At 41.5% G+C, this 27027-nt stretch overlaps 1 protein-coding gene across 1 annotated transcript in view; it reads right to left on the bottom strand.

Moving 5' to 3' along the window:
• The window catches only part of LOC115600920 (chondroitin sulfate proteoglycan 4-like), a 41304-nt gene extending 23821 nt beyond the window's left edge, over positions 1–17483 (bottom strand). The window contains exons 1-5 of the mRNA XM_030470380.1: positions 17301–17483; positions 6622–6785; positions 2422–5997; positions 931–1407; positions 122–298 (exon numbers count right to left, since the gene is read on the bottom strand). Coding sequence (XP_030326240.1) covers positions 122–298; positions 931–1407; positions 2422–5997; positions 6622–6785; positions 17301–17385 — 4479 coding nt within the window. The 5' untranslated portion in view covers positions 17386–17483. The remainder of the gene's footprint in view (positions 1–121; positions 299–930; positions 1408–2421; positions 5998–6621; positions 6786–17300) is intronic.
• Positions 17484–27027: the final 9544 nt, after the last annotated feature.

Below are 27027 nucleotides of genomic sequence, written 5' to 3'. Positions count from 1 at the left end.
ACCACTATTTATTATATTGACTATTCCACCAGATACAAACCTAACAGTCTGCTAATGAATGCGCATTAAATGGTATCAGGTTAGAAATAATTTTAACATTTCAAAATGTTGACAAACATACCCGAAGAATTCTGTTAACTTTTATAACAGGAGCTTCATCATTTACTGCAGTAACTGTTACAAATACAGTTTTGGGCAAGCTTTGTTTCCATAATTCTGTGTTGTTCACTATCACAGTAAAATTGTCCATCAGTTCTTCACTGTCATCATGAACATAGTAGATTAATTCTTGTTCCACCTGAAAAATATAACAACCTGAAAAATTAAAGAGGCTAAAAGATCATCTGTCCATTCCTCTAGACAGCATATCTCAACTTGCCAGTCCTGGCATTCCCCCTTCCTTCTGAATGGAAAGTGGAAAATCCAATCCCACCATATTTACCACAATGTTTCCTGGAATCTATAAACTGAACATAGTATTAAAAGATGACTTATGATACAGTTTTGCTTCTTAGAGCCAAAAGACTGAAAATTAGCTTATCAGAGCCATGACCTGAACTTTTTTTTTTCCCACTTTCCTCCTTGTTCAATCTACACACCATTTTCTCTTTTCAAAACGTACCCACAGTCTGTCTATCTTAGGTTTCCAGAGTAGCAACACTGCCTGAGTATGAGTGGCCCATAAGTCTACTGTGATTATAGCATACCAGTCTGTGTGACTAGTGGCACACAAGGAAGTGATGTGGTTTACTGTAACAATGCATCCTTCCTCCCCACCCCAAATGACCAGGTAGCAACTGCAGAAAGATCTTTGATACAAGGCCAGAATAAAGCTCAAACTCATGCATCTCACCACCTCCCACCAAATCATCCCACAGCTTCTAGCAATACAAGAATTCATTGTGACTACAGCAGATCTAAACACATTACCTGCTTTCTGGTAAATGTGGCTAACTTTATTCCAGGAACACGAGAGTTTTCAACATATCCATGTTTTGGCTGCTCAAGTAAAACAAATTCACAGCTGAGTCCAGCAAAGTGTCTACTTGAAATTTTTAGATAGTCTTCCACCAGGGCTTTCGAGCCCCCTTCAATCACGGTGAAGTTCTGTACTTCCAGTGGAATCGTTCTGGGGATGATGTCTACAGAGATCTCTATTTCACTCACTGTTCGGACACCATTAGTCACATCCAGAGAGAAACGGTCATCTAGTTGGTCAGGAACTGTCTGCACATACTGAACTTTGCCCTCATCAACATCTTGCTGTGTGAAGCTCAAAACCGGCCTTTGGTCAGCATCAGCTCTGAGATAACTTTCTTCTGAGGAAAACTTCCGAATGTATCCATGCACTGGAAGCTGTCTTACTGTGAACACAATCTCAGATGGAGAACTGTTTTCATGAGCAACCTTAAATTTAAAAACACACCCCAAAATTACTTGAACAGAAACAGGAGAAATTCTTTAATTCTCTTCTGAATTTTTCACTCTCAAACCTGGCATTGTCCTTCTAATTAACTGGTATTCCTTATTTGGGTTACACGGTTCTTAATACAATACTTCAAGTAGACGTGTTAAATAAACATGGCATGGGAGTGTTTTGAAAAGGAACTGTTAACCAGCAGCCTCAGAACCCCTGCCTGAAACAGGGATTTCAGCAGCACAGCAGTGTGCTGCCAGAGCCCCCTTGCGGTGGTTACTGAAAGGCTACAGACAAACAACGGGCACGAAGGTATCAACCAAAAGGAAATGACCTCAGGTTTGTGATTTGATGTTTTCAAAATTTTGGATGCAATCCTCAGACAGTATTATTTGGGCTAGTTCCAAACTGAATGAAACAAAATCCCAGAGGAGGTTTATATTGGATATTAGGAAAAATTTCTTCACTGACAGGGTGACCAGGCATTGGAACAGGCTGTCCAGGGTAGTGGTGGAGTCACCGTCTCTGGGGGTATTCAAAAATGAGGTAGTTGAGACCCTTAGTGACATGGTTTAGTGGTGGACTTGGCAGTCCTGGGGTAACAGTTGGACTTGATGATCTTAAAGGTCTTTTCCAACCTGGTTGATTCTATGATTCCGTGGCATTTCACACCAGCTCAACTAAGAATGATACATGAAGTACCAACAATTTTAACAACAAAAATAAATATACAAGTGCAGTATCTTCAAATCTTAATCTTCTCAAGCACCAATATGTAATGGAGTCAAAGACCATGGGCAGCCTTTTTCTTTAACATAACCCATTTTCCTTTCTAGAAACAGAAGCTTGCTAGTGTCAGTCCCTCCAGAATAAAGCATCCAGAATGCAGTCATGTTAGTACAAACTAAAAGGAGTTGAAGAAGACAAAGAGACTGCAACAGCTGAGAAAGCAGTGAAGAAAACTTGCTATAAGATTGGAGAAACGAACACCACAGTTAACTTACCTGCAGTTTTCCTTTACTGATTTTAACTGGTTTTCCTTCTTCAACCAAGAGATTGTTTTTGTTCACAATCCTTGGTGGCCAGTGTTGACTTTCCAAATATATGCGAACACGTACTCCAGCATCCAGATGGACATCTCTAGCATGGACCGTAAAGTTAAATGTGTCAATAAAATTGTTGCTGTCATCATGCCGGTAGGTCACATACCCCTTTATCAGATCACGTTGAGAAAAGGTATCCATCAACAGATTATTTACATATATTCTTCCATATTTTGGGAAAGAGAATATCTCATATGTAAGCTCATGATCATTTCTTATATCTTGGTTTGTAACAGCACTTAGATTAGCTGTTGTAACAGTTTCCTCTTTCCCTTTTTGAACCAACAAGCCTGTATTATTTGCCAACCTAACATAAGGATCAGTGGCACTAACTTCTAGAAGCAAAGAGGTGTAGTGCTTGCCATCTGTCACAAAGAGCACAAAACGCCCAAAATCTGCACCACGGTGTATAAACAGGACCTGCTTTTGCTCCAGGTCCACTTGTTTGAATTGGTAGAGTCTGTGTGAAGTATTATTTGTTAGCACCAAGTCTCCATTGGAAATGCCACGTCTAGTATATAGCAACTGTCCATCATCAAAATCAGAATCAGGATCATGATAGCAAAGATCTGCCAAAGTTAATAATCGCTGCCCATTTCTCACTATGTTAAATATCTTATCAACTACACGTACTGGTTTTTCATCATTCTTCAGCTGGACAGAAATGTTGAATCTAATTTCTACTGACAAAGGTTCTACTTCTGGATCAAAGTTTGCCCACTTTCGTGACTCTTCACTGGAACTGGAAGCTCTGACAAGAAATTCATCAAACACTGTCTCTGAATCATCATGCATGTACATAAGGCGCTTATTAGTTATATCTTTGTTAGTGAAAGTGGTAAGATTGTGATTACTTTCGAATGAGCCTGAAAAATTAATGAGTTTTAATTTCCCGTGTTTAGGAAACTGTATAACTTTATATTGGAAAGTTTTATTATCCGGTGTTTGCACAAACAACTCTGCGCTTGTTATTAACTCTCCTTCACCTTCGGTAACTCTAAGACCACTGTTAGTCAAAATAATGTTTCTGAGATCTGATTTGATGTAGACTTCAAACTTGTACATATCTGATTCCAGATACTTTGTGGAAATGAGGAACTGAAACGAATCAATGTTATCTTCATGATATCTGCAGTTTAATTCATATGCCACTTTTTGATCAGTAATATCTTTCTGGCTAAAGACTGAATCTTTTTTCAAAGGCTGGTCATTAAGTAGTATCTGTCCATTCTTTGGTAGGGACAGCAATTTAAAATGAAGCTCATCTTCAGGTATTTCTAGATCCACAATCACAGCAAAAAGATTATCTGAATTCAAGTACCTTTTTTTTGATTTTTCAATTTCTAGAGGAGCATGTTTCAATACAATGTATCTTAACCATTTCACTTTGATTGGAAACATGTGCTCTTCACTCATTCTGTTTCCTATGCTAACTTTGAATTTAAATTGGTCAGTAACATTTTCCAGCTGTATTTCTTTAAAAGTGCTATAGTATCTCACACGGCTGCGCTCAAGAGAGCGCTGAGAAAAAGAGTTGACTCGCTTCCATTCTCCCCTTGAATGCTGCCTTTGGACTTCCCCAAACTGGGGTGGCTCTGTGATCTCATAACGGATCTCCAGCTCCTGGAGGTTGGCATTTGTTTCGACCGCCAGATGCCTAGGTGTTATCAGAGCTGTAACACCTTGGAGTAGTTTTATTCCCGAGTTGTTAACAACTCTGTAATCCAATGGAACTGCCATGACACGTAACACAATGGTGTTGCTCACCTTCTCACCATCACTCGCCCTCAGAACAATCCTTGAGTTCTTGACGCCTGTGTGGACAAAGAAAACAGTGCCTTCTCTTAAGTCCTCGTTAGAAAAAGTAGTAATAGCTTTTCCAGGATGCTTTGAATCTTCTAAATACCCTGCATCTGCATTCAGATTTCCAAGCACTGAAAGACTCAGATCCACAGGATCTGTATCCGTATCTAGAACTTTTATCAGATCACTAGTCAAACGTTTCTTTGAGTTCTCCAAGAGAAGAAGCAAGTTTCCCTCGGGAAGTGTAATTTCAGGTGCATCATTTACTGGAGTGACAGTAATGCTAAACACATACTGTTCATTTCCTTGCAAACATGGAGGCACAATCTTCTCACTGCTGGTAGAAATGGAGAAATTAAAATAATCATAAGTGTCCTCAGAGCCATCATGGACATAAAGAATCTTCCCTTGCCATATGTCCTGCAGAGTAAATGTATTTACCTCCTGCACTGGTTCAACATCTAGTTTCAAATCTCCATGAGAGGGTGGGGTTTTTATTTCAAAAAGAATTTGTGATTGATGAATGTCTAATTTCTGAAAATCTAAGTTGACTTCAATATGTTTAGATTCGAGTGAAGCTTGTCCGCCCTCTAGCACGATCAAGTTACTTAGAACTAAAAGGCGGCTTTTGTCTTCCTTGCCCGGAGAGACAGAGCTTTCAGGGGAAATGGCAAACGTTGGGGCTGCTTTCACAGTAGGGTTCTTCACAGCCATCTCTAAAGAAAGGTTTGCATTAAAAGCACTCTCTGTTTCACATCCAGCTGAAATGTCCTTTGTTACCAGAACATTCTTAAGCGATTTCTTTTCTGAATTGGTTTTCAGGTCTCTTATGCAACCTTTGAAGGACCCTCCTCTGGCGTACTTCCCAGACACTGAGACTAGCTCTAACTTAATCAGTTCTGATCGTGCGCTGTCATCTACACCACCTACAAAGAGAGACCCCTTCAGAAGTGGCAGCTTACTGTAGGGAGGCAAAGATTTTTTCACAGTTTCTTCATCCAGTGTCAGCTGCAAATATTCTGCAGTAAATTTCAGTTTGATGTAGTGCCAGTGACTATCGTTGACTGACTTACGAGAGGAAAGCTGGGTTCTACTTTTAAATTTTCCAACATAAGCTTTAATTAGTCCATTTTCCATTTCCATTGCAATGAAATCTCCCATTTTCCCAGGATGGTAAAGCAGCAAGCCACGTGTGGCTGAGGTTTGCAATGTATACTCCAAGATTCCCTCATCAGCAACATTCCACAATGGGAAAGAAACATAGGATCTGGAACTGAAGAAACTAATGGGTTCATCTTCACCTGCAAAGAATTCATCACTGCACCCCACTGAAACTTCATGGACATTTTTAAAGCCAGGAGAAGGTCTCAGAGGCATCAGAATGTCTAGCTGATTGAATGATACATCATCAATACATCCTCGGAAACTAGGTAGTGATCCAACAATGTAGGGAACATCAAGTTTACTAGTACCACCTATGTAAAATCCATAATCAATATTTAATTCATAGAAAATTCCAGGCATTTTTGCACTACTTGTATCATGTTTATCAATAACCAATGTGACATTGTCATGTTCATGATGTAGTTCAACCAGGTGCCAAGCTAAATCATTCAGCTGAGATCTTTGCTGAGAATGCAGTACTCGTTCCCCCACTCCAAAGTTAATCCTCAACTGCAAGAGACAGAATTTTAACCATCAAAATCCAAAGCAGTATTTTTCATAATAATATATCAATATGTAGTTAATACATTAATTTTCCTATTGAAAAAAAATTAATTGAAAAAAATTGAAAAATTGAAAAAACTGAAAAAAATGAAAAAATTGAAAAAAAAGAAATTCCACTAAAATTTTCTGTAGGTTTACCTGCCATGACAAATATGGCTTGAATAACTGCAGAAAAGGGAATGGACTCCTCTGCAGTTCTGCTAAGACCAACACTCCCGAGAAATCAAAGGACAGTAACATTTCAAGAATTTACCTTACATAAAAAACATTATTTGGAACCATTTTCTATGACGCTAACATCATCAAATCTGAAATTTTGACTCTACTGACCTCATGCTTTGAACACAATGATCTTCATTTTAAGATCTAGAGATCTCAAAAGGCATTTAGAGTCCAATTTTAATAACTATAATTGTAAGAAATAAATACCACATTTTGAAATTATCGATTATATTTTGTGATCTTTCCATTTTTAAAAACATAACCTATTAGAATTGTTATAGGTAACACCTTAAAACACTAAACAACACAAGCCACATGTGTCCTTTTAGCTATAGTTATGGAGCATACCTCTAAGTATCCTGAAAGTAGCTCCATTAAACAATAATCCTTCTTCCCAGCTGCAAGAAAAAGCAGTCCATGTGGCTTGCTTGTTCGAAACCTCAACTGTAAGGATGTCTGAGAGGATGCTTCTACCATGTTCAACTCCACAAAGCTATCACCATAAAATGATACTGAAAGAAAAAAAGGAAAACAGAGGATTTAGTCACACACACACAAAAAAGTATTTTTCTCATCTACAGCTAAATATATGTTTAAAACTTATATTAACTCCCTATATACTTAAATATGAATGAATGAAACTAGATCTCAGACATCAAATTCACCAGTCCAATCTACTGGATAAGAGCCCAAAGGCCAAACCAGTATGGACAAAGAAAGAATATGGCCCAGTATTCTACCCCCAACAGTGATGACAGGGAACATCATAAGAACAGTGCAATCACATTTAATAATTTCCTTCAAATACTCTTCCCATTATTTTTTTGGTTTGGGTGTTTTCCTGAGCTTGCCATAGTCGCTCTATTTCATAACTGCCAAAGAATTTCTCTCTGAAGTACTCCTCCAGTTTTTCTTTGGAAACATATTCATCTAGAACACACTCTTACATCTCCATCAGAGACATCCTCTGCCATCTCTGATGAAAGACCTACAGGTCTCCAGATAATCTGCATCATTCTTTCATATGTTCTCATCCATCTCTTTTCCAGGCTGAAGTTCCCTCTTGTTTCCTGTACGCAGCCTCCAACCACCCCTGCTGCCCTGTTGGCCAGTCACTCAGTTCTGTACAGACCTCCTTCACTCTCCTCCCCTCTTTTCTGCCTTGAAAAACAGTAACCATAACAAACTTTCTCATTCAACTACTCACTGTCTTTACTATCCTCATTATTACTATACTGAACAGCACAAGATCAAAGATTTCAAGACCAAATCATCAGAAACTCTGCTGATAATTTCCCTCCTATGCAAAAAATATCAATTATTTACCCCTTTCTCCCACCTTTTAATGCATTACTTAATATGCAAAGCCCTGCATTTCTATCCAGTGGCTTCTCAAAAGCTTTTGATGTCAAACTTTACCAAAAGCCTTTTGGGAATCTAAATCTTAGTCAGCTTTCCCATGCCCATCAAGAAAACTCCAAGAGGTTTGTAAAGCAGAACTTATACCATAGAATCACAGAATGGTTTGGGTTGGAAGGCACCTTAAAGATCATCTAGTTCCAAACCCCTGCCACAGACCAGGTTGCTCAAAGCCCCATCCAGCGTGGTTTTATCTTTAAAATAATCCTACTGACTCTTCCCAAGTTGATCATACTTACTCCTGCATATTTTATCCTTTGTTACAGTATCTATAAATATGAATGGTATGGATGTCATGCTTACAATCCCATGGTCGTTCTTGTTTTAAACACCGGCATAAAATTTGCCACCCTCCAGGCTTCAAGTACCCAGGTAGTTTAAAGCATGAGATCAGATGCTACCCCTAGCGAGCAAGCAATTTCATCCCTAAGGTCTTTTAAGTCAGCGCCTCTTGTTTCCTCCACAAAAAAGGGGGAATTACAGCTTGGGAATCTTCCCAATTAGCAGTAAAGACCATTTCATTTAGCTTCTCTGCAGTGGCCATGCCCTTTCTGAGTGTTTCTTTTATACTGATAACTTAATCAACTGGCTGCACAGACCCTCTGCAGGGGTTTTGTTCTTGATATATTTAAGAAGGATTTATTAAAAGCTTTGATTCATTCAGCTAGCTGATCTTTGACCTTTTTTTTTTTTCCCAGGCCTGTCTATTTTCACATTACATCTGCCAGGGTTTATGCTGCTTTCAGCTGTGTTTGGACACAACTCTTTCAGGATGCCATCAGCTAAATATTTATTTTGCAGCTTTTAGCTTCATTCTGAGACAACTTTCTTATTTTAACACAGTTCTTTTTAAAAGTAACCATAATCCCAAAGAACTTTCAAGGTTTCGTTGTTCCTGTCTCTACACTAGCTGTCCCTTTCCTGCATCCAACAAGCTCTGACGACACTTACAAAGTGTGGCTTTAACTCAGACCCTGAACTCGATTTTGCACATTACAGAGTATCAAATCAAAGGTCTCATTAAACAGCAGTTTCATGACACAATCATTAGCAGTCTCTAAAAATTTTCTGCAGTATACTTAAAAATTCAAGGTGGCTCTCCAAAGAATCAGATTTCGGCAAACCCCACAGCCAACAGCTATGTAACAGTGTGTTATATTAAGTACCCAGAGAAACACAGGAGAGATTTTTAGATTACTTAAGTACATCTATTTCTTGCAAAGAAAGAGTCACCACTGTGCATGGAAAAATTGATTCCAAGTTGAACAAAAAGGAATTCTTCTCCATCAGTTTACTTCTAGTATAAAAGAAGTTTTCATCAAATAGCTCTCTTATACCTCACAGGCCTTCCATTAAATCTATATAGCAAGAGAACCAATGCTGGTTGTGGGTAACAGAAATGTTTATACTATGGGGTTAACAAAGAAAGACCTCCCTTTTAAAGTGTGTATTCGGAACTAGAGACAACCCACACACACAGGTAAAGGAGGATTAATTTTTACTAATAAGACAGGAAACAGGTTAAATGCTCGTAATTTTTATATTGTGGTAAGTTCATATTACAGAAGTGGCTAGAACTGTCACTGTTCTCTATCTTGTCTCTATCCTATAAAGCTTTGGACCCAGTAATACATGTAAGGGAGAGGAGTCCCCTGACCTTCATCTCAGCAAATGAGGCAGAGATACTGTCTTTCTGAAGATCAAAGGAAGCATAACCTAGCTATCTGAAATAAGCTGTCTTAATCAAAAGATTACCCCACTTCCTTCAGCCGCTGTAGTAACATCAAAGCATCAATATAATGTTATGGGTACAAGAAGGTTTCTCGTTGAGAAGAGAAACCATTCTCACCCTACTGAGACTCTGAGAAGCAGTTACTTTTGCTTTGCTACATTACATCCTAGCACCCCTACAGAACTGGCCAGTAAGAGATGTCACTATAATTTTCTCAGTGAATTTCCTCAGAAATTAACAAATGAAATTCAAAGCGTTCACAGATGTTAATGCCCTGAAAGTTTCATTACCATCATCGTAACACAGCCCAGAATTTCTGAATTGAAACTAATGGCTGCTGATAGAACTTGAAAATAACTTTTTAAAGACATGATAATCTCATTAGACTCAAGTATGCAGAGGAAAAAATGGATTTTGGAGGAAGCAATTAAGCAGAAAGACAAACTTATTCATGGATTATTAAGTGCAATTGAGAATAACTAGAATTTAAGTTGCAGAGTCAATATTTTGCAGCATGACACTGGGAATTGGCTTGGTGTTTACACTATATATGAATTTCCTGGAAAAGAAAAATTAAACATAAGTTAAAGCTTTTGCCTTCCATAAAACACTTTAGAGTCAGAATCCACCACTGAATGTGCAGCAGGAAACTCAACATCAGCCTAGGCACTGATCCAGCACTAAATGAGATCTTGGGCCAAGACCACCTACAGTGCCTTGGTGTGATTTCAGCTTCACTACCCACCAAACTAAGCAGCATGTTATTATAGTATAGGAATCAAGTTTCTCTGGAGCAGACACTTTTAGACTGATTTCTGGCTGAAACTGTGTTATGAGTGACCTCGAATGTGGTGCCACAGCTTATTAAAAGAGGTCATTTTATTGTGGATCATTACAGCAAATAAGTGGAATTCAATCAACAACACCAGCCTTGAATCTCTCTTACTACTGGACACGTGAATTCAGCAGATCATATAGGGAACGATTCCTCTGGAGTGCCTGGGCAGACAACCTACTCTCTAACAGCTCTATGCCCTAAAATGAAAAAATGGGTGAAAGCAGCTGAGCCAGATCTATGTCAGCTGTAATGTCACTTCATGGACATGAAGGCTTAAAAAAAAATATGGCATAATCACTTGGGATGTCAATTTAAGGATCTGTTCATCCTGAGTTGAACCAAAAGGTTCTTCATTCACTCATCACCTAGTGATGGCACTGGACTGCCATTTTACCCTTTTGTTCAGCTTTCATTCTCTAGTGTTAAAAACATCAAATTCAACAAATAGCTATACCGTGAATAATTTTCCTTTTGGCTTCTGTACTCAAAGTGCAAAGCAATAAAAGTTCTCTTCTCCACTGCCAAAACTAACAACCCCAGAATTGTATCCACAAGAACTCGACTCACATAGCTATGCACATCGATATCATAAGCTATGCACGCCCATCCAACAACAAAATGAAGACTAAAGAGCTAACTGAAAGAATGGACTTCTTTTTTCTTTTTTTCCCACTTCTTTCTGTCAGCATTTCTCATTTCAGACTAATTACATATCTTCTCAGCAATGCATAAAGATCATAATGAAGAATAGTGATCTTAGAATCACAATTCCACAGTCACATCTTAATTGGAAGTAATTTAATGCAGCTTCAAGTCTGTTCAGCTCCTTTTGGTCTTTACTATGGACAGGAAGCAGCCAGAGCTCTACATATCTCAAGACTTCTTTGGATCCCTTTTCTTCCCAAAGCAAGCCATATGGAGAGGCTTTCTCTACTGTGCCTGAACCAGTAATCCAGAAAGACTTTTAAGCTCATAAAGCTTTTTACATTCATACCAAATGAAAAAGAGGGGCATTTTACCAGATCCCTTCCCTGCCCTTAACAGCCATCCTTCTATGAAAAAATTGAAATAATTTGCTCTTCAAACAGAAAAGAAAAATTACATAGTTCCTATACAAGAGAGTATTTGGACAATGTTCTTGTCTTCAGAATGTTCACGAGGTATAAGTGCCAGGGCCCTTTAAAGATAATGCTTTTGACAGAAGTCTACAGTGTAAAGAAAAACAATGTAGGTAACAGTTGAAAGTATTTTCAGACATCCTAAATCCTTCTGATGCAGACAAAAGCATTTGTTTACTTTTAATACCTAATATATTGATCTTCTATTTTCAACTCTATAATAAATGTCATAATTAGGCCACAGAACTACGGCTGCTCATAGAAACTGTTCCCTGTTAATTTGCTGTGAAAACAACTATATATAACTTGTTTTACGGGAAGGGGACGTGTAGTCATGCAATCTATTACACCGCTTAGTCATTAAAGATGAAATCATAAAAGTAAAGGATTAAGTCTAACATAGCCCATGTATTTTCAGTCAAGATCCTGTCCAAGTTCCGGAACCAGGAGGTTTTGTTGCGATGGGCAGCAAAAAAGCCAAAGACAATCATCACTTATGTGCCACAGTAACTCCTCAGCAGAGAACATGGTTCAGGCAGTGGCCTCACTATAACCTGCATCAGTGTGTTCTACAGGCTGACCGTATAAGAAGGAACTAAAAAGAAGAAAGCAGGAGGGGGAAGGTCACTTTTGAAATTGCTGTGTTGCCATCTGCGTTGGCCTGTGGTACACTGGTATCTAGGAGGCCCAGCCACAGAGCGTCCGTATCTGCTAGATCATAGAATCACAGAATGGTTTGTGCTGGAAGAGACTTAAAGCTCACCCAGTTCCAACCCCCCTGCCATGGGCAGGGACATCTTACACTAGAGCAGGTTGCTCCAAGCCCCATCCAACCTGGCCTTGAACACTGCCAGGGATGGGGCAGCCACAGCTTCTCTGGGCAACCTGTGCCAGTGCCTCAGCACCCTCACAGGAAATAATTTCTTCCTAACACCTAATCTGAACCTAACCTCTTTCAGCTTAAATCCACTACCACTTGCCTATCCCTACATGTCCTTGTAAAAAGGCCCTCTCCAGCTCTCATGTAGGCCCCCTTCAGGCACTGGAACCTGCTCTAAGGCCTCCCCTGAGCCTTCTCTTCTCCAGGCTGAACAAGCCCAACTCTCTCAGCCTGTCTTCACAGCAGAGGTGCTCCAGCCCTCTGAGCATTATCGTGGCCCTCCCCTGGACTCACTCCAACAGGTCCACATCCCTCTTGTGCTGGGAACCCCAGAGCTGGACACAGACTCCAGGTGGGGTCTCCCTTGACTTGCTGGTCACGCTGCTTTTGATGCAGCCCAGGACAAGGTTGGAATACTAGATGCACATTTCTCCCAAGACACTCCAACTGTACAATGTACCTTTAAGAAAATAAAGGTACTTTATCTTTTTATGTGCAAAAAACGCAAAGTCAAAATAAAGGTTAATTCACCCATCCTACCACCACGCTCAGATAAAGTGCAAGAAACACATACAACATCAGCTGTGACTGGTGAGGTGCTGGCTTCATCACCTTTAGCATATCTAGAGGCAACACCTGTTTTAGGCATTTGAACGAATAAGCTTCCCATTGTCCCACTAAGGTTTGCACCTTGAAGCTTTGTCCCCTGCAGCTCACTGATGGAAGTGTAACAGGAACAGAAATCAACTGGCACAGGTAGCTCAGGCACTAAATCTTCCAGACCGTGGGTTTCCATGTGTTGACAAGTTCTGGTACGTTTTTGACTCTCTACTATTTTGGACGTTCAAATAGAACCTCTCGCTAAGAGTGTGGCCTGTTTCTCCCTGTGGTTGGTAAAAAAGGTGTGACATCTCCTTTTGAGGAGCAGACCTTTTCACACTAATATTAAACAACTAGGCACGTTCTGTGATAGCTCACTTCAGGGCTGTAGAGAAACCAAGGTGGTATAACGTGGTGCCCCCCCCATTCCGCCTTTGTCCCTTCATTCTCAAAACAGAGCAGCTGATTTTCGGTACTGATACATTTATTTTGTACCATCAAGTCTTTTAGGGTGATCCAGTGAGAGGCGGAGGGGTTGTGCAACCTAGGGAAGAAAGCAGGTTTCCACACAGTAAAAATACTTCCAAGCTTCATAGAAGTACAGCTTGAAGACTCATTAAGGGTCCTTATGCACTAAATGCTAAGCAAAACAATGAGAGACACCTTGAGTTCCAAATAGCTTCTGCTGTAACCAAGATGAAATATGCAGTTCCAAACTCTGTTGTCCTAAACCACAGGAAAACCAGTACACAACCTCCAAAATAAATATAACAGGAAGACTCTCTCTTGGGATAGGATTTGAGTGATGGAAACAAGTGTTCAGAGCCTATTAATACCAAATATAAATAAGATGTTGTGATATTAATAACTTTTAAAAGCCTTGTTTACTGTCATTCTACAGGACAAGTGGACACACATTAAAAAGGGAGAGAACATAGTGAAAGAGTACCAAGTTCCACTTACCCAACGTAACAAGCTTTTAACAGCCCTTCGCCAGAAAAAAAAAAAAAATGCAGAATGAGAGATTAAAGAACACACTTGCAGTTATTGTATGGACACACATTCCACAGTATAAACATGCCTAGAGGTGTCCCACAGAACCAAAACATTTCTCTATCTCTTTCCACCTAACAAAGCTTTGCACCCATGTCCAAGACTCCTACCACTGCTCCCCCAGAAGAGCTGTCAGTCCTCTCCAAAGTGAATTCCCTGATGTACAAATACTGACTCTACTCCTACAAAAGTCTGCTAGTTTAGCGTGCTTCAGTTTTGTACTGCGGAACTTAGCTGGAACCATTTATCAGCACAACTGAGCCAAACTGGTTTTTTAACATACCATGAGTATCTGTTCTGAATTTTGTGATTAATACATTTATTTCCCCATCTAGTTGTATTCCCTTCTTTCACCTTGAATATCCCAATAACGTGTTTGAAACCATTGTGACTATAGAGAATCCTAACTTCAGACTATATAAAAATATCTTGGAGAAACAGATATTGTGTTCTAGCACTCGCACACAATTACTTTAAAAGTGATTAATTTATACTAAAGCTTCTGGGAAAAAAAAAAAAACAAAAACCCAAACTTCTCCAAGTGGTATGAAAAAGATGAAAAAGATAGGATAAAAAGAAGAATCCACTATATGAAGCTGTCCTAACTGAAAAGTAATTATTTCAGGCAAACTACCTTATATGGCTAACATTTTGTTGGAACTTTGGAAGGGTCTGCATGTACTTTACTACACATCAGTAATAAAAATCACTATTTTTTAAAATGCACTGCAAATAGTAAAAGAAATTGCCATATGTTTCATATGGTTGTCAGGAGCTGCATGTTCTAGAAATAAAGATGACCAGTTCTGATGAGTCAAAGCTCCAATAAACTAGCAGTTAGAAAAATAAAATTTGACAGCAATTGCTTTCTTCAAGTACTTTCACATCTGGCTTTTTGCTTCTTAACAGCAGTAAGGAATCAGATTGGTAGCTGCTTTTTCACAAGTTTCTGATTGAAACCTGTCCTCATGTTAGAAAATCCTACAGTTTGTGTGACTGTCCATTAAAACTAGACTGAACGGGCTTTAAAGTACTAACTAGAACTTCATAAGCATGACTACCCTTCCACAGGTGTAATCTGATGCTGAGGACAGTCCTGTCTTTTACAACGAATCTCAATGCCTCCCGCTTTTGCAGGAGGAGAAGAAAGTGAACCTCCTTTATCTGATTCAGCAGCAATTACTAATAAACACGGGGGGGGGGGGAGAGAACCTAAAACAAACTTCAAAAAATATAACTTCAAATAAAAATGCACTCATGGCTTCTTCATCTTCTCTTACAGCTAGATGGAACCATGTTTTGAATGTTTCTTTTTTTAACTCAGTACTTGCTATGCCACAGATATGATCCAATTCAGCTGGTGAGACTGAAGAGACCAAAGAATACCTTAGGTAATATGGTTTCCTTACAAATCTTACACTCTCAAAACACAGTGCTGATTATTTCCCAAAATAGGAGTTCAGTAACGAAGCTTTGCTATGAGGACAAAGAGCAGAAACAATGCAGCAGAATGACAGAAAGAAATTGAAGAACCAAAATAGGACACTTCATCATGGCAAAATACTAATTTCATCTTTGTCCTTTTATCTAAGCTGTTAGCAGATGACATCAACAGCACAGAAAGACCACGGGGAAAATGGAAATGGAAAAGCGAGCTGCTAGATTCACTGCGAATGCCCTTTACAGCTGGTGTAACCAGTATTCAAAAGTGAATTCCCAGGGCTGATTCATACTTTCTCAGTGTAAGGTTACAGTGAGATTTTGTGGGTAAATCAAACACTACAAGTCTTCAAACCTCTTACACTCACCTAAAATGTACACTCTAAGATTCTGGGAGCCAGAACTCTTTACCTCTGCATATAGCTATAGCAGCAGCTGGAGTAAGAGAGGAGAGCTGGAGTTTAACAAGCTGATGTGATAGTGATGCCAGTACACATGGGCTGGCAGAGCTCATCTTGAAGATAGCTCAGCCACAGCATCCTGCACTGCTGCACCCAGGTTAGCGCAAGCAGCAGCAACCTGCGTTGCTTATGACCCTACCTTGCAGTGTGGAAATGTACCCTCTGCCTCTGGCTTTGCCTTGCACAGCCTGTAATGCCAGGAATGGAGGGACTACTGCAACAATGAGGCACAAAGTTGTTTGACAGCTTCATATTTTCAAAGCAGTACTGGCTGGCTGAACATTATTGCCAGCAAAATCAATGACAAAGCCGTTTGTTATACCACTTAAGACAACACTACTATTACTAGAGAAATTTCAGTGGCAATCAGATCTCCCTGACATCCTCGATAGCTCTAAGACATCTCCAGGAGCAATAAGCCCACCATCACCACCTTGCATGCAGGCTTTTTGTTCACAAAACTGGTGGGAATATCACTTGGAGCTCTGAAATTCTCTTGTGGAAAGATGAGAGAGGCATATTTCATTTGTAGTATCTGAAATGAGTCCTGTAAGAAAAACTACTGATGCAGCCTTCACTAATCTGTGAAGCACCAAGAACTAATTTTTAAAGTTACAATTAAGTAACTTTAAAAGGAGCTTCTTTCTAACTAGTCTTCTCTTCTAGTGAAAACAGACACCACAAAATCACAGGAACTGGCAAGACACTTGACATTTTTAAAGAAAGGGAGTTATGGCAACCGATTCGTGTCACATGGGAATGCAGAGTACGAAAAACCACCCTTATGCAACTGCCTGATGATCCATTACTTTAAAGAGGTATTTAGATAATAAACTTGATTACCAAACTTTGATGCCATAATGTACTTGAAGACATATCACAAGAAGAAAAATGAAACTTCCAGCTGAAATTTTTGGCTGATCCAGTGGTTTGGGTGACAGCCCAAGACCTGCACCTTAACAGTCACCACCACCAGCCAGAGCTGCAGGCCCTTGGCACGTCTGAAATCACAGATAAGACAGCTGAATTTGGGTGCCAAACACCAGATCCCCGCAGTGGCTGTGCTGGCCAGCCTCCCGTGAGGCCGCTCCCCGCAGCGCCAGGCGGCAGCGGCAGAGCACCGGCGCCCGAGCACCGCGCCGGACACCCGGCCACGCGCACACGCCGAGCCGATGTGGCCGGGCCCCACCCGCGAAGGCTGCCAGCGCAGGGACTGGGCCCACGGCCGGCTGGGGCTCCTGGGCCGGGGCACCCTGCGGGCGGGCTGCTGCCTTTCGCGGGGCCATCGCGAAGAGCCTGCTTCAGTGCTCAGGCGTCTTCCAGCGGGGTCCCGGCCCAGCCCGGCCGCCTGTCCCCACCGCGCCGAGGGCTGCCGGTCATCGGCGCTGGGCCGCCCCTTCCCCCGCCCGGCGCAGGTGTCTTCCGGCCGGCCGGGCCGCTGGCCAGCGCGCCCCCCGCCATGGCGGCGCCCCGCGGGCAGCCCTACCTGCGAGAGCCGGCCGGCTGCCGGCCAGCAGCAGCACCGCCAGCAGCAGGGTGCCGGGCACGCTGGCCCCCTGCCCGCCCGCCATCCCGCTGCCACGGCGGGGCCGGAGCCGCGGCCCGACCGGGCACCACCACGGCCGGCAGCGGGGCCGGGGCGGGCACAAGCCCTGGGGAGCGGCGAGAGGGTTTCACCGCCCCGACCCCGCTGGCAGGTCCCGCGGGGCCCCGGCCCGGCGCTCCCCGCCCGCTGCCCCGGGGCGGCCTTCTCCTTCCCTTTCTCCCTCCCTCTCTCCCTCCCTCCGCACGGCGCAGCTGCTCCCGCGGCCCGCCCCTTGCTCCAGAAGCACCGGCCTGGGGCTGGAGAGGGGGCCGCTCCTCGCCGGGGGCCGAGGGGGGTGAGGTAGTCGTGGTGACCTTGGGTCGTGCTATGTGGCCAGGCGGGGCCGCTCATAGCTTTGTTGCTCCCGTGTTAGAAACCTCCGAGGAGGGAGGCTCCAGAGCATTCCCGGGCCACCTGAGATGATTCTAACCAGTATAGGACCTAAATTAGACAAAGTTCTGCATTTCCTCGTTTTGGATGAGGCTTTGAGCAGCATGGTCTGGTGGAAGGTGTCTCTGCCTGTGGCAGGGGGTTTGAAACTAGGTAATCTTTAACGTCCTTTCTGCCCCAAGCCATTCTATAAGTCTCTGATTTCACACCTCATCATTGGTGTCCTGTGCTTGAAAGCACAAGGTGTCGTTCAGAAACTGTTTTAAAGAGGACATTTGAACTACTCGTATATAAGCCACTTACTGAACTGATCAAATATGCAGACATTCCTTCAGTTACATACATGATCCGTGCCAGGAACAGCCTTGCAGTCATGAAATTTTCTCTGATGTTATCAGCTGGCAGGGTGCATTGCAATGTGTCTCAACAGGTCGGTTGTTTTTTTAACTTGTTACTTGCTTGCACATAGGACTGGAATTTGTGACCTGAAATCTGACACTAAGCAAGCAGAGTAACTGAGATAATATTCCAAAACTGCAGAAAGAAGAAAAAATGGTGATGGCATGAATCTCTTTTCTGGGTCAGCCGTCTGGTTCTTTCTTTTCCTTTGAGGTTTGCAGTCATCATTTAGTCTAGATTTCCCTTAGGAATTTTTGGCAGGCTTTGCTATCTTTACGTTTTTAGAACAATGTACATTATGGGAGGAGTGATCCATGACCAGAGGGAAATCACAGGGAGTGGTCTTCACCCAGATAGCACTTAACAGCTTTCTTAAAGATCTCGAAGGCAGAGGCCTAATAAACTTCATTCTCTTCAAACTGGCACTCGAAGATTTGTGAAAACTGGAGAAGGAATTGTAAAAAAAGCTTCAGTCTAAGACGTAAACAAGAAGGGCAAAAAAAAAAAGGATTTAACATGGAATAACATGGAATAACAACACTGAGGCTGTAAAAGCAGACCTCCAAAACTCTACGGCTGGGGAAAGCCTCGGGAAAAAATTTGTCTTTTCACCATCCATGTGTTGCACAGGTCTGACTTGACATACTGGGCATCCCTTACCCCCTGCGGAGAAGTTTGCCATGACATGCCTTGGATGTACCTCAGAAGGGACAGCATCGCTGGCACTGTAGCCCTTGGGAAGTAATACTCAAAACCATATTAGGAAACAAATACTGCAGCAAGAAGGTTAGATGAGAGGCGGGGGGAGGCAAATGGGAGTATCCTGTACATGCTAAGTGTTTTGGGGCTACCTGTAGAGACAGTGGGGCAGGAGTGTAAGAGCCCTGGTATCACACGCAGGTGAGACCTCATGCAAGATGCCATGCAAGCAGTGTGTGCTTCCGTGCTGGACCTGGTCACCAGATGGAAGCCTGAGGTCAGAGAAAGGGAAAACACGTGAGTAATATGGTTTGAGGTATCACATGGATACTGAGCTACCAAACTTGTGAAAAAGAATGAGACCCTTTTATTTTTTTTTACCTCATGATTCATGGTGTAGTATGAAATTTGGAAATATGATGCATTTATTTTAGGGTACATGAAACTTAAAATCTATTCCACATTGTAGCTACTCCAATACTGTCACAAAAATGTAATCAGTCAATATGTTATATGTAACTCTAGTGAGTAACTCAGCAGTCACTGAACTAATATTTTCCTTAAAAAAAAGTAATTTTATTTTTTTTTTAATATGCTCATTTCAAAATTACCTGTCATCCAAAGAAAGGCAATCCACTCTTGACACAGGAGAAGGCACTGACTGAGCTAGGATTGTTCAGCCTGGAGAAGAGAAGGCTCGGAGGGTCTCATCAGTGTCTGTGAACAGGTGATGGCACCATGTGAAGAAGAAGGAGCAGGACTTCTTAGAGGTATCCAGTGAAAGGGGAAGAGCTAATTGGCACAAACTGAAATAAAGGAAATTTCATTTAAACTCAAAAGATCTTGTTCACATTGGCGCTGGTCAGGTTGCCCAGACAGGCTGTGGGGTCTCCATCCTTGTTGATATTCAGAACTTGACAGGACACAGCCCTGAGCAACCTGCTGAAGGTGACCCTACTTTCAGCAGAGGGATTGGACTGGGCGATCTTCAGAAGTGCTTTCCCACCTCAACTGTTCTGTGATGCTGTGACTCAGACAGAAAACTCCATGGTTACTTAAAAATTAAGAGACTTCTGAGAAGACAAAAGCCCCATCTTGAGAAAGGCCTAAATGGCCAATGGCTTTAAACCTCATTTTCTTAAGTCACGCAGGGGTTTCCAACCCTGTGTCCTACTTGCTTTCAGCAGGACTTAGCTTTCTTAAGAAATGTAAATCTAAATTTCTTTGTTTCTGCAGTTCTGTAGGGTTTTTTTTGTTATCTTTGGCTTTTGTTACTCAAGGATTTCTTATGTTTTGAAAGCATAACAGGACTTGTTTCGTAAACAAAAAACCTTGGTCATGCAGTCAGGCAGGCAGAAATCCAGTACGTAAAATGTGATGGTGTGTGTTCTTTCTTCCTTCTACGTAGGGTGGTTCCTGTATGCCAGCTGCATATCCACGAGTTGACCTCAGTGCTGAGTACTTCAGTGCAAATGTGGAAAATCTTTCAACCAGTTGACAAATTCTTTCCTACTAATGACAGAAATCTGCTTGTTTGCATCTGACAGCCTGACAGTCTATTAGTTAAAGCAGAACATGTGACATTACTGACCACTATAATACACTACACATCAGTTTCTTTTTATTGGATTTGGTTGGAGAAGAAAGGATTTTTGTGTGCTACTAGAAGATCAGTTTCTATTCAATTTTCAACCAACAATACCCTTTTCAAGTTGCTGGTGCAGCCAAGACTTCCTTAGGGCTCCTATAAGCTTTCAACCAATTCAAAACAAAACAGAAAAACCACACACACAGAGGGAAAAAACCAACCAAACAAACAAAAGAAAAAACAAAACAAAACCAACCAGACAAACAAAAAAACCCAAAACAAAACAAAAAACCACCCACATATTTTGGGGGAAAAAAAAAAAAAATCTATCAGATTTTCTTTTTTATGGTTAAATTATCAGTTTTGTTGTGGCTGAAATTACTGTTATGGATAAGTAACAAACACTCAGAATACATGCCTAGATAATTCTGATGGGAAAGATTGAGCACTGGCTGCAAGCAGTCAGGCAAGGTCCTATGTTAATGATGTAAAGATCTGCAGCTAAATAGAAGAAATAGTCTTTAGGTAAAGGAGTAGTAACCCAACATTTATTGCATTAAAATGACATTTTAATTTGCCTTCTGAATTTTAACACTGTATCAGATGGCAAATATTCAACTTGGATTTCCTGAGTGGAGGGGCAGTGTAGCGGACCAAATCTTCTTAACATCTTGGGTATAAATAAGAAGTTATGAATGTGTGCTTTGTAGTCTTCAGCAAAAAAAAATACAAACCTGCAGTGGTCCATACAGGTCCCTGAAGAGCCTGGCTGTAATGACACTAGAGGGAGCCCTGATGCTGCAAGAAAATCTTTTTCCTGTAACAATTTCTGAAGTAAATAGTGCCTTATAAATGAAAACGTTGTTGAAATAGAGCTTCTGGGGAAAACGAAGAAGCCATTACATTCAGATGGGATCAAACTGTATCCAAGTTCTAAATTCCAAGTTTTCCAGGGATTTGTTAAGTAAGACAAGTGAATTTTAAAAACGGCATTGTTAATAAGGACTTTATTTTTTTTCAGTAAAGAGAATATTTAAAGTCAGCATTCAAAATGGAGTAAAAGAATCACTTACATTATTGTTCTTGCAATTTAAATTACAAGGGCCCTGCTCTACAAAATCTGTGCTCTTCTTATTATCTCGTATTGAACACTTAAAAAGTGGACCATGTAGTCCTGAGTTTTCGAGTTAGACAACTGAATTTTTGCTGAAGCCAATGGCTGCCGTTAGGACTCAGCACTTTGAAGTTCAGGCTGCACGTTTGCAGTAAAAGTTGGTTTCGCAAAAGTGCATGAGTCCATCCCACAAGTTACTGTGGAATGCTGCTCATGCATGTCCCTAAACCACTCTAAGAATTTTGAAAATTATAGGTATCTGAAAGAGAAATTTGCAGGCACCTAGGACTGACAGTCCTCAGTAGCTCAGAGTGATAGTTTAGCCTGTGCCGCTGGGATTGGGAATACACATTGTGCTCTGGGAGATCATAACATAGCCTAAGGCAAGGCAAGGCTCTGTGCTCTAAATGAAGGAGAAGGATGGCATTGGCATTCACTAAGGTTCCAAATACTTCCTTTCTTCCCCTTGGTGGCCCATGCCTCAATTCAAGACCTCTTAGCATGCTTCAGGTATTCACCATACAAACTGTGTCCCTTCCAAAATACCACAAAATGTGTGCATCACTCTTGCTACTCTCTGGATGTTGTGTGAGCTCTGTTGGAGAGCTCTGAGGTTACATTCAGGAACAGGTCATTCAGGAAACTGAAATCTTCCTCTTTTTGAGCCAGAGTGGCACAGCCTAAGAGACTTGGCACAGGGGGCTGCAGCTACTGGAAGGAAGAGGTTTAACTAACTGTTGGACGGCCCAGAGAAGAAATTGGTGGGATGACACTAGTGGGTAGTGCTGTCTTTACCTGCATGGCAACCGCGTGCCTTTGATCACTGAGGCACCTTTGAGACACTGCTAAATAGTAAACTGGGCTGCTCACGTGGCCAGCCCAATGGACATACCCAGTGTAGTAATGTTACCAGGGCAAGAGGAAATCCACAGCCATGTAGGCAGGCCAGATACTGCATTTTCTCTCTGGAGCTATCTATGGGGTGAAGGCTTAGGCATGCTTCTCCTCATGTTTTTTAACCTGTGGGTGGTAAGGCCATTATATCACTTTGCAGCTGTACACATGTACAGGCTGTGCAGTACCTGCTGTCCGCATGTTCATGCCTGAATTGTTATTGCTGCTCAATGATACTGATAAAGGCTACTCCTTCTGCTAAAGTAGAACAGCTTTAAAAAAGACATGCCATAAAGAAGCATGAGTATGTATAATAATGCTGCCATGGTGTAGACTTTGCCTTATTCCTTATAGGATACATGCTAGCAAACACAGGATGTGCTCCATGTGGTCCCTTCTAGTCACAGATCAGCCTTTCGTCATTTCTTAGCAACACAAATCTTTAATTTACAGAATATAATAAAGAGTATATTAACTTGCATATTAAGTGTTATTGAAATCAAACTATGATTATTAAAACAAATGCAAAAAGTCCACTGAACAATCCATTAGCCTTAGATTATGTTATTGTGTCTTGTTTGTTCAGCTTCAGTGTGTGGAGATGTGTTTCTTTATCACAGGTATTTATTGATACACATATGTGCAAGAGTCTGAAGTGTAACACTGTCCTTAAAAGAAATATTCATTTGCCTCAAGTCCAGTGTTAAGTGTTGCAGTTCAGTGTCCTCTCTTCTGCAAATCCATGTGCAAGTATCAGGTAATTTCTTTCAAGGAAACCTAGTTAAAACTTCCAATTCCAGAAGCTTCTTCAGAGGAAGTCTGAGAGAACTGAGTTTTGAACCAGATCTTCACCCTTGTCTGCTAAAGCAAAACAACTGTCAGTCAGCCAAAAGTCCAGCAAAGAAAAAAACAGAAACACAACTACAGCAAAACTATGCAAGTTATCTGAACGCGGGGAGAAGTGTAGAATGCAGCTTTTGTACAGGTCAAAGAAGGCAGAGGAACTCAAAGGGATGTTAAAGAAAATGCTTTCATGTTGTCCCTGGCTTCAGCACACTGAAAGAGAAAAGCAGCTCCCCAGAGAGGGCTTCGCTTCCAGGGCAGTGGCAGGTGGTCTGCCTCAAGATATTTGCAGCATTGAAGTTCTTAGGTTTTGACGAAATTTACCATTTCATTCCATGACATGGCTGATTTAGGGACTGTATAGGGATCAGACAGTGCTGATGCGCATTTAGAAGCAATTTATGTCAGAATGCTGAATAAAAGTAGTGAAATAGGGGGAAAAAAACAAACTTTCATACAGTTTTGATTTTGGTTTTGGTTTTTTTGGTTTTGGTTTGGGGTTTTTTTTATTTAGTTTGCTTCACTGATTTATGCAGTTTTACTAAACCCTTTTGGCTTCAGCAGGTTTTTTATGCCACTCCTGCTGATCAGGAACTTCACAGTTGTTGTTTGTAACTTGGTGCCCTTGGTTAGACCATTATTCTTCAGGAAAATCGTTTATATCCATCCACACTGATGTGATTTTCTCATTTGCCTGTGCAAACAGTTCAGATTCTTCCAATAACGTTAACAGATCTTTCTTTCACTAAGTGAACCCTGTGTTTGTGAGAACTGTCCTCAGCATCATTGTTAATATTTTGCTTGAGCATCTGGTGCTTTTTCATGTGCTCCCTTTAACATCACTAGAAATTACTGATGTCTTTACAGTCCTCATGCTCTCATACTCACATGGCTCTGATTCCTGCTGCCTATATTAAAAGCTGCATTTGCAAAAGCATTTTGTATGGCTTTGCCTTAGAGATACTTATCAAATTGCAGCTTTAGTAAGTTCACACCATTGATATGCAGAAAGCTGCCACTTCCTATAAATAAATATATTCTGTTGATAGTTGCTTTTGCATCAGGGTTGAATTCCTGTCTTGCATCAATCTTATGCAGGTGCTGTTGTGCTTGCTCAATTGTCTCTGGCTCATGCTAGCTATTTTCACAGCCTTCATGATTTTGACTGGTTTGCTGTTACTTTTAGAAGCTCTCTTTTTCCTGTTGGCCATGGGTACAGAATAATGTTGGCTAAGGATACATAATAATATTGGATGGAAGGGACCACCTGAATCACTAAATTCCCCCCTTCTAGCTACTGCAGACATTACCTTGTATAATAATCATTGTTTTTCATTTATTGAACTCTGTGTTAAAAACACTAGATGGCTTTGTCTTATCCCTGTCCTGTACCTGATTGCCCCTTTGCAAAACTGCCCCTGAATGTGATTATTCTAATAGTTTGGAGACTTCTGATTTTCAGCTGAAGTTCTTCATGGGCAGCTGATATGTTACTTGTGCCAACATTGCTTTTTAATCTAAACAGTTACTAAACGCTTTGTGCTGAGCTTTTTCCTCAATGTATTATAAATGGCATTCCTTTTTCCTTCAGCCCTGAACAAGCCTAGCTCATCTGTATAGCCTCCTCTCACAAATATGGTTCTCGGTACCCTCACTGTTCTTTTCAGCCTTCTCTTGCTCCCTTTCTAGCTTGAAAACATCTTTCAGAAACACAGATGACCAAAGTAATATAGATCCATCCAGACGTGGTCACAGGAAGGCCCTTCCTTATGCCTTCCCCTTTTTCCTTGAGAAGGTCCGTCTCTGCCCTAGTCCATGGACCAGATTGTCAAATCCAGGGGATACCCATTTACCTCAAACCTGCAAAGGAGGGGACAACTACAAGAGCTGGCACACAAGCTGTCTGTCATCGTGCTGCTCTCCAGAGGCCCCAGCTTTCTCTCTTTGTGCTGTCTGGTAGCAACCTCTCAACAATGGCTTAGACTGATAGGAAGCGCTGGACTAGCGCCTATACTTCCTCACACCAGATGTGTCTAGTACAGCTGGGACTGCTGTGGGCCTTGTACCACAGCAGGATTTAGCACACCTCTCATGGCATCCTGGAGCCTGTATAGTATACACTATATTATGTTCACTGTGGTGGTTCTTTATTCCTTAGAATTTGGACATTATTGATTCCACACACATTTATGAAGTTGTGTTGGTTTGTTTTTCTCATATCTAAACAAGTTGAGACATTGCAGCTTTTTCTTGAGGACTCTCTGGCAGTTCTCTGTTGCTTCATCATTATCATTCATTTGTCTGGGGTAACAGAAGTGCTGCATTGCTCACTGCATAGGCAGTTAACAAACAAGCACAGCCCAATGGGGTAGGAAATGGGTCTGATGAATGATGAGGTGTCATGGTTTAAAGAGTGAAATTGTACACAGAGATGACGTAGGCTGCAAAAGGGACATTATGTAGAACTGTCTCTATGTTTTGATTACTTTCGTGAGTGATATGCTTCTGTAAAGGCTAATAGGATTAGTATTTTGTATACTATGTAGGTTTTGCCACAGAGTTTGGAAGAACAGGATTTGAAGGCTGGGCTGTTGGCTTGGTGCTCATGTGCATGGGAGCATTGCATTGGGTCAGAGGACCTGGGGAAGTACAGGAGGGATTTTGAGTGAAGAGAGCATCAAAAAGACCATCAAAGCAGTGCCCTTGATGGAGCGGATGCCACAAACTCGGTCATGTATGACCTTGAATGGAAAGGCCAATAATAGTCCTAACCTAAAAGCCTACTAGTACCAGTAAATGCATTTTCATTGAGCTTGAGAAGGCTCGGATTTAATCAAAAAAAGTCTAAATCTAATACACACAGAAACTTGGAGACATCTCAGGTCTCAAGGTGACTTGGTCACTGGTAAAAGCTTATTCCTAATGGCTACAGTTTTTGCAGGCTGGGGGGACAAGGCCGTATATGGGCTCAAGTTTTGCTTGCTGTAATTAACTTGTCATCCAGCCAGGATTCCCAGTGTTTCCCAGCCAGGACAATTCCTTATACAAAGAAGAGCAAGATTTATTTAATTTTTAATCCATTAATTTCCTTAAGAAGGAGGGTGTCGGTTTGAAAAGCTACCTCTTAACACTTCAGGCATGTTTGACTCATCCTGTCTGGCCAGTCCCTCAGTGCCCTGATAAACCCGGTGTGAACACTTTGTTCTGGTGTGTGGTATTTCAACCCTGAGATTACATTTTGGAAGCAGCCTGGTTATTGTATCTCACTCCACTGTCCAGACCAACTGAACTGGAGCCAGTTCACTCTGCACTGTTACCACCGAGGAATGTTTCAGTGGTTTGGGTGGCCTATGGGAGCTGGGAGAGGGAAAGACATACTCTGAAACCAACATGAGATACAGCCTTCACCATCTGTAAATGGTGTCGATGATACCTACTCCATTTTGTGGAGTGTCTACACTACTCCAGGCAGTATTCCTGTAGATTGCTGTATGGGAGGTACTGGACTCTTACCTTCTTCCCTACATTGTGTATAGGCAGCCCATAAATCGAACCGTTGCCCACTCACTGGCAGTGCACATAGTCCCACAGTCAGGTAGGGGCTCCAATGTCAGTAATGCTGTTGCTCCATTTATTTTATTTTTTTTTTCCAGCTGTCTGATCACGTGCTATTCCTGTGTATCTTTTTTTAGACTGATCAC

Source organism: Strigops habroptila, chromosome Z (assembly GCF_004027225.2).
Source record: "Strigops habroptila isolate Jane chromosome Z, bStrHab1.2.pri, whole genome shotgun sequence".
Classification (NCBI taxonomy): domain Eukaryota; kingdom Metazoa; phylum Chordata; class Aves; order Psittaciformes; family Psittacidae; genus Strigops; species Strigops habroptila.
This window is presented reverse-complemented; position numbering and strand designations above follow the sequence as displayed.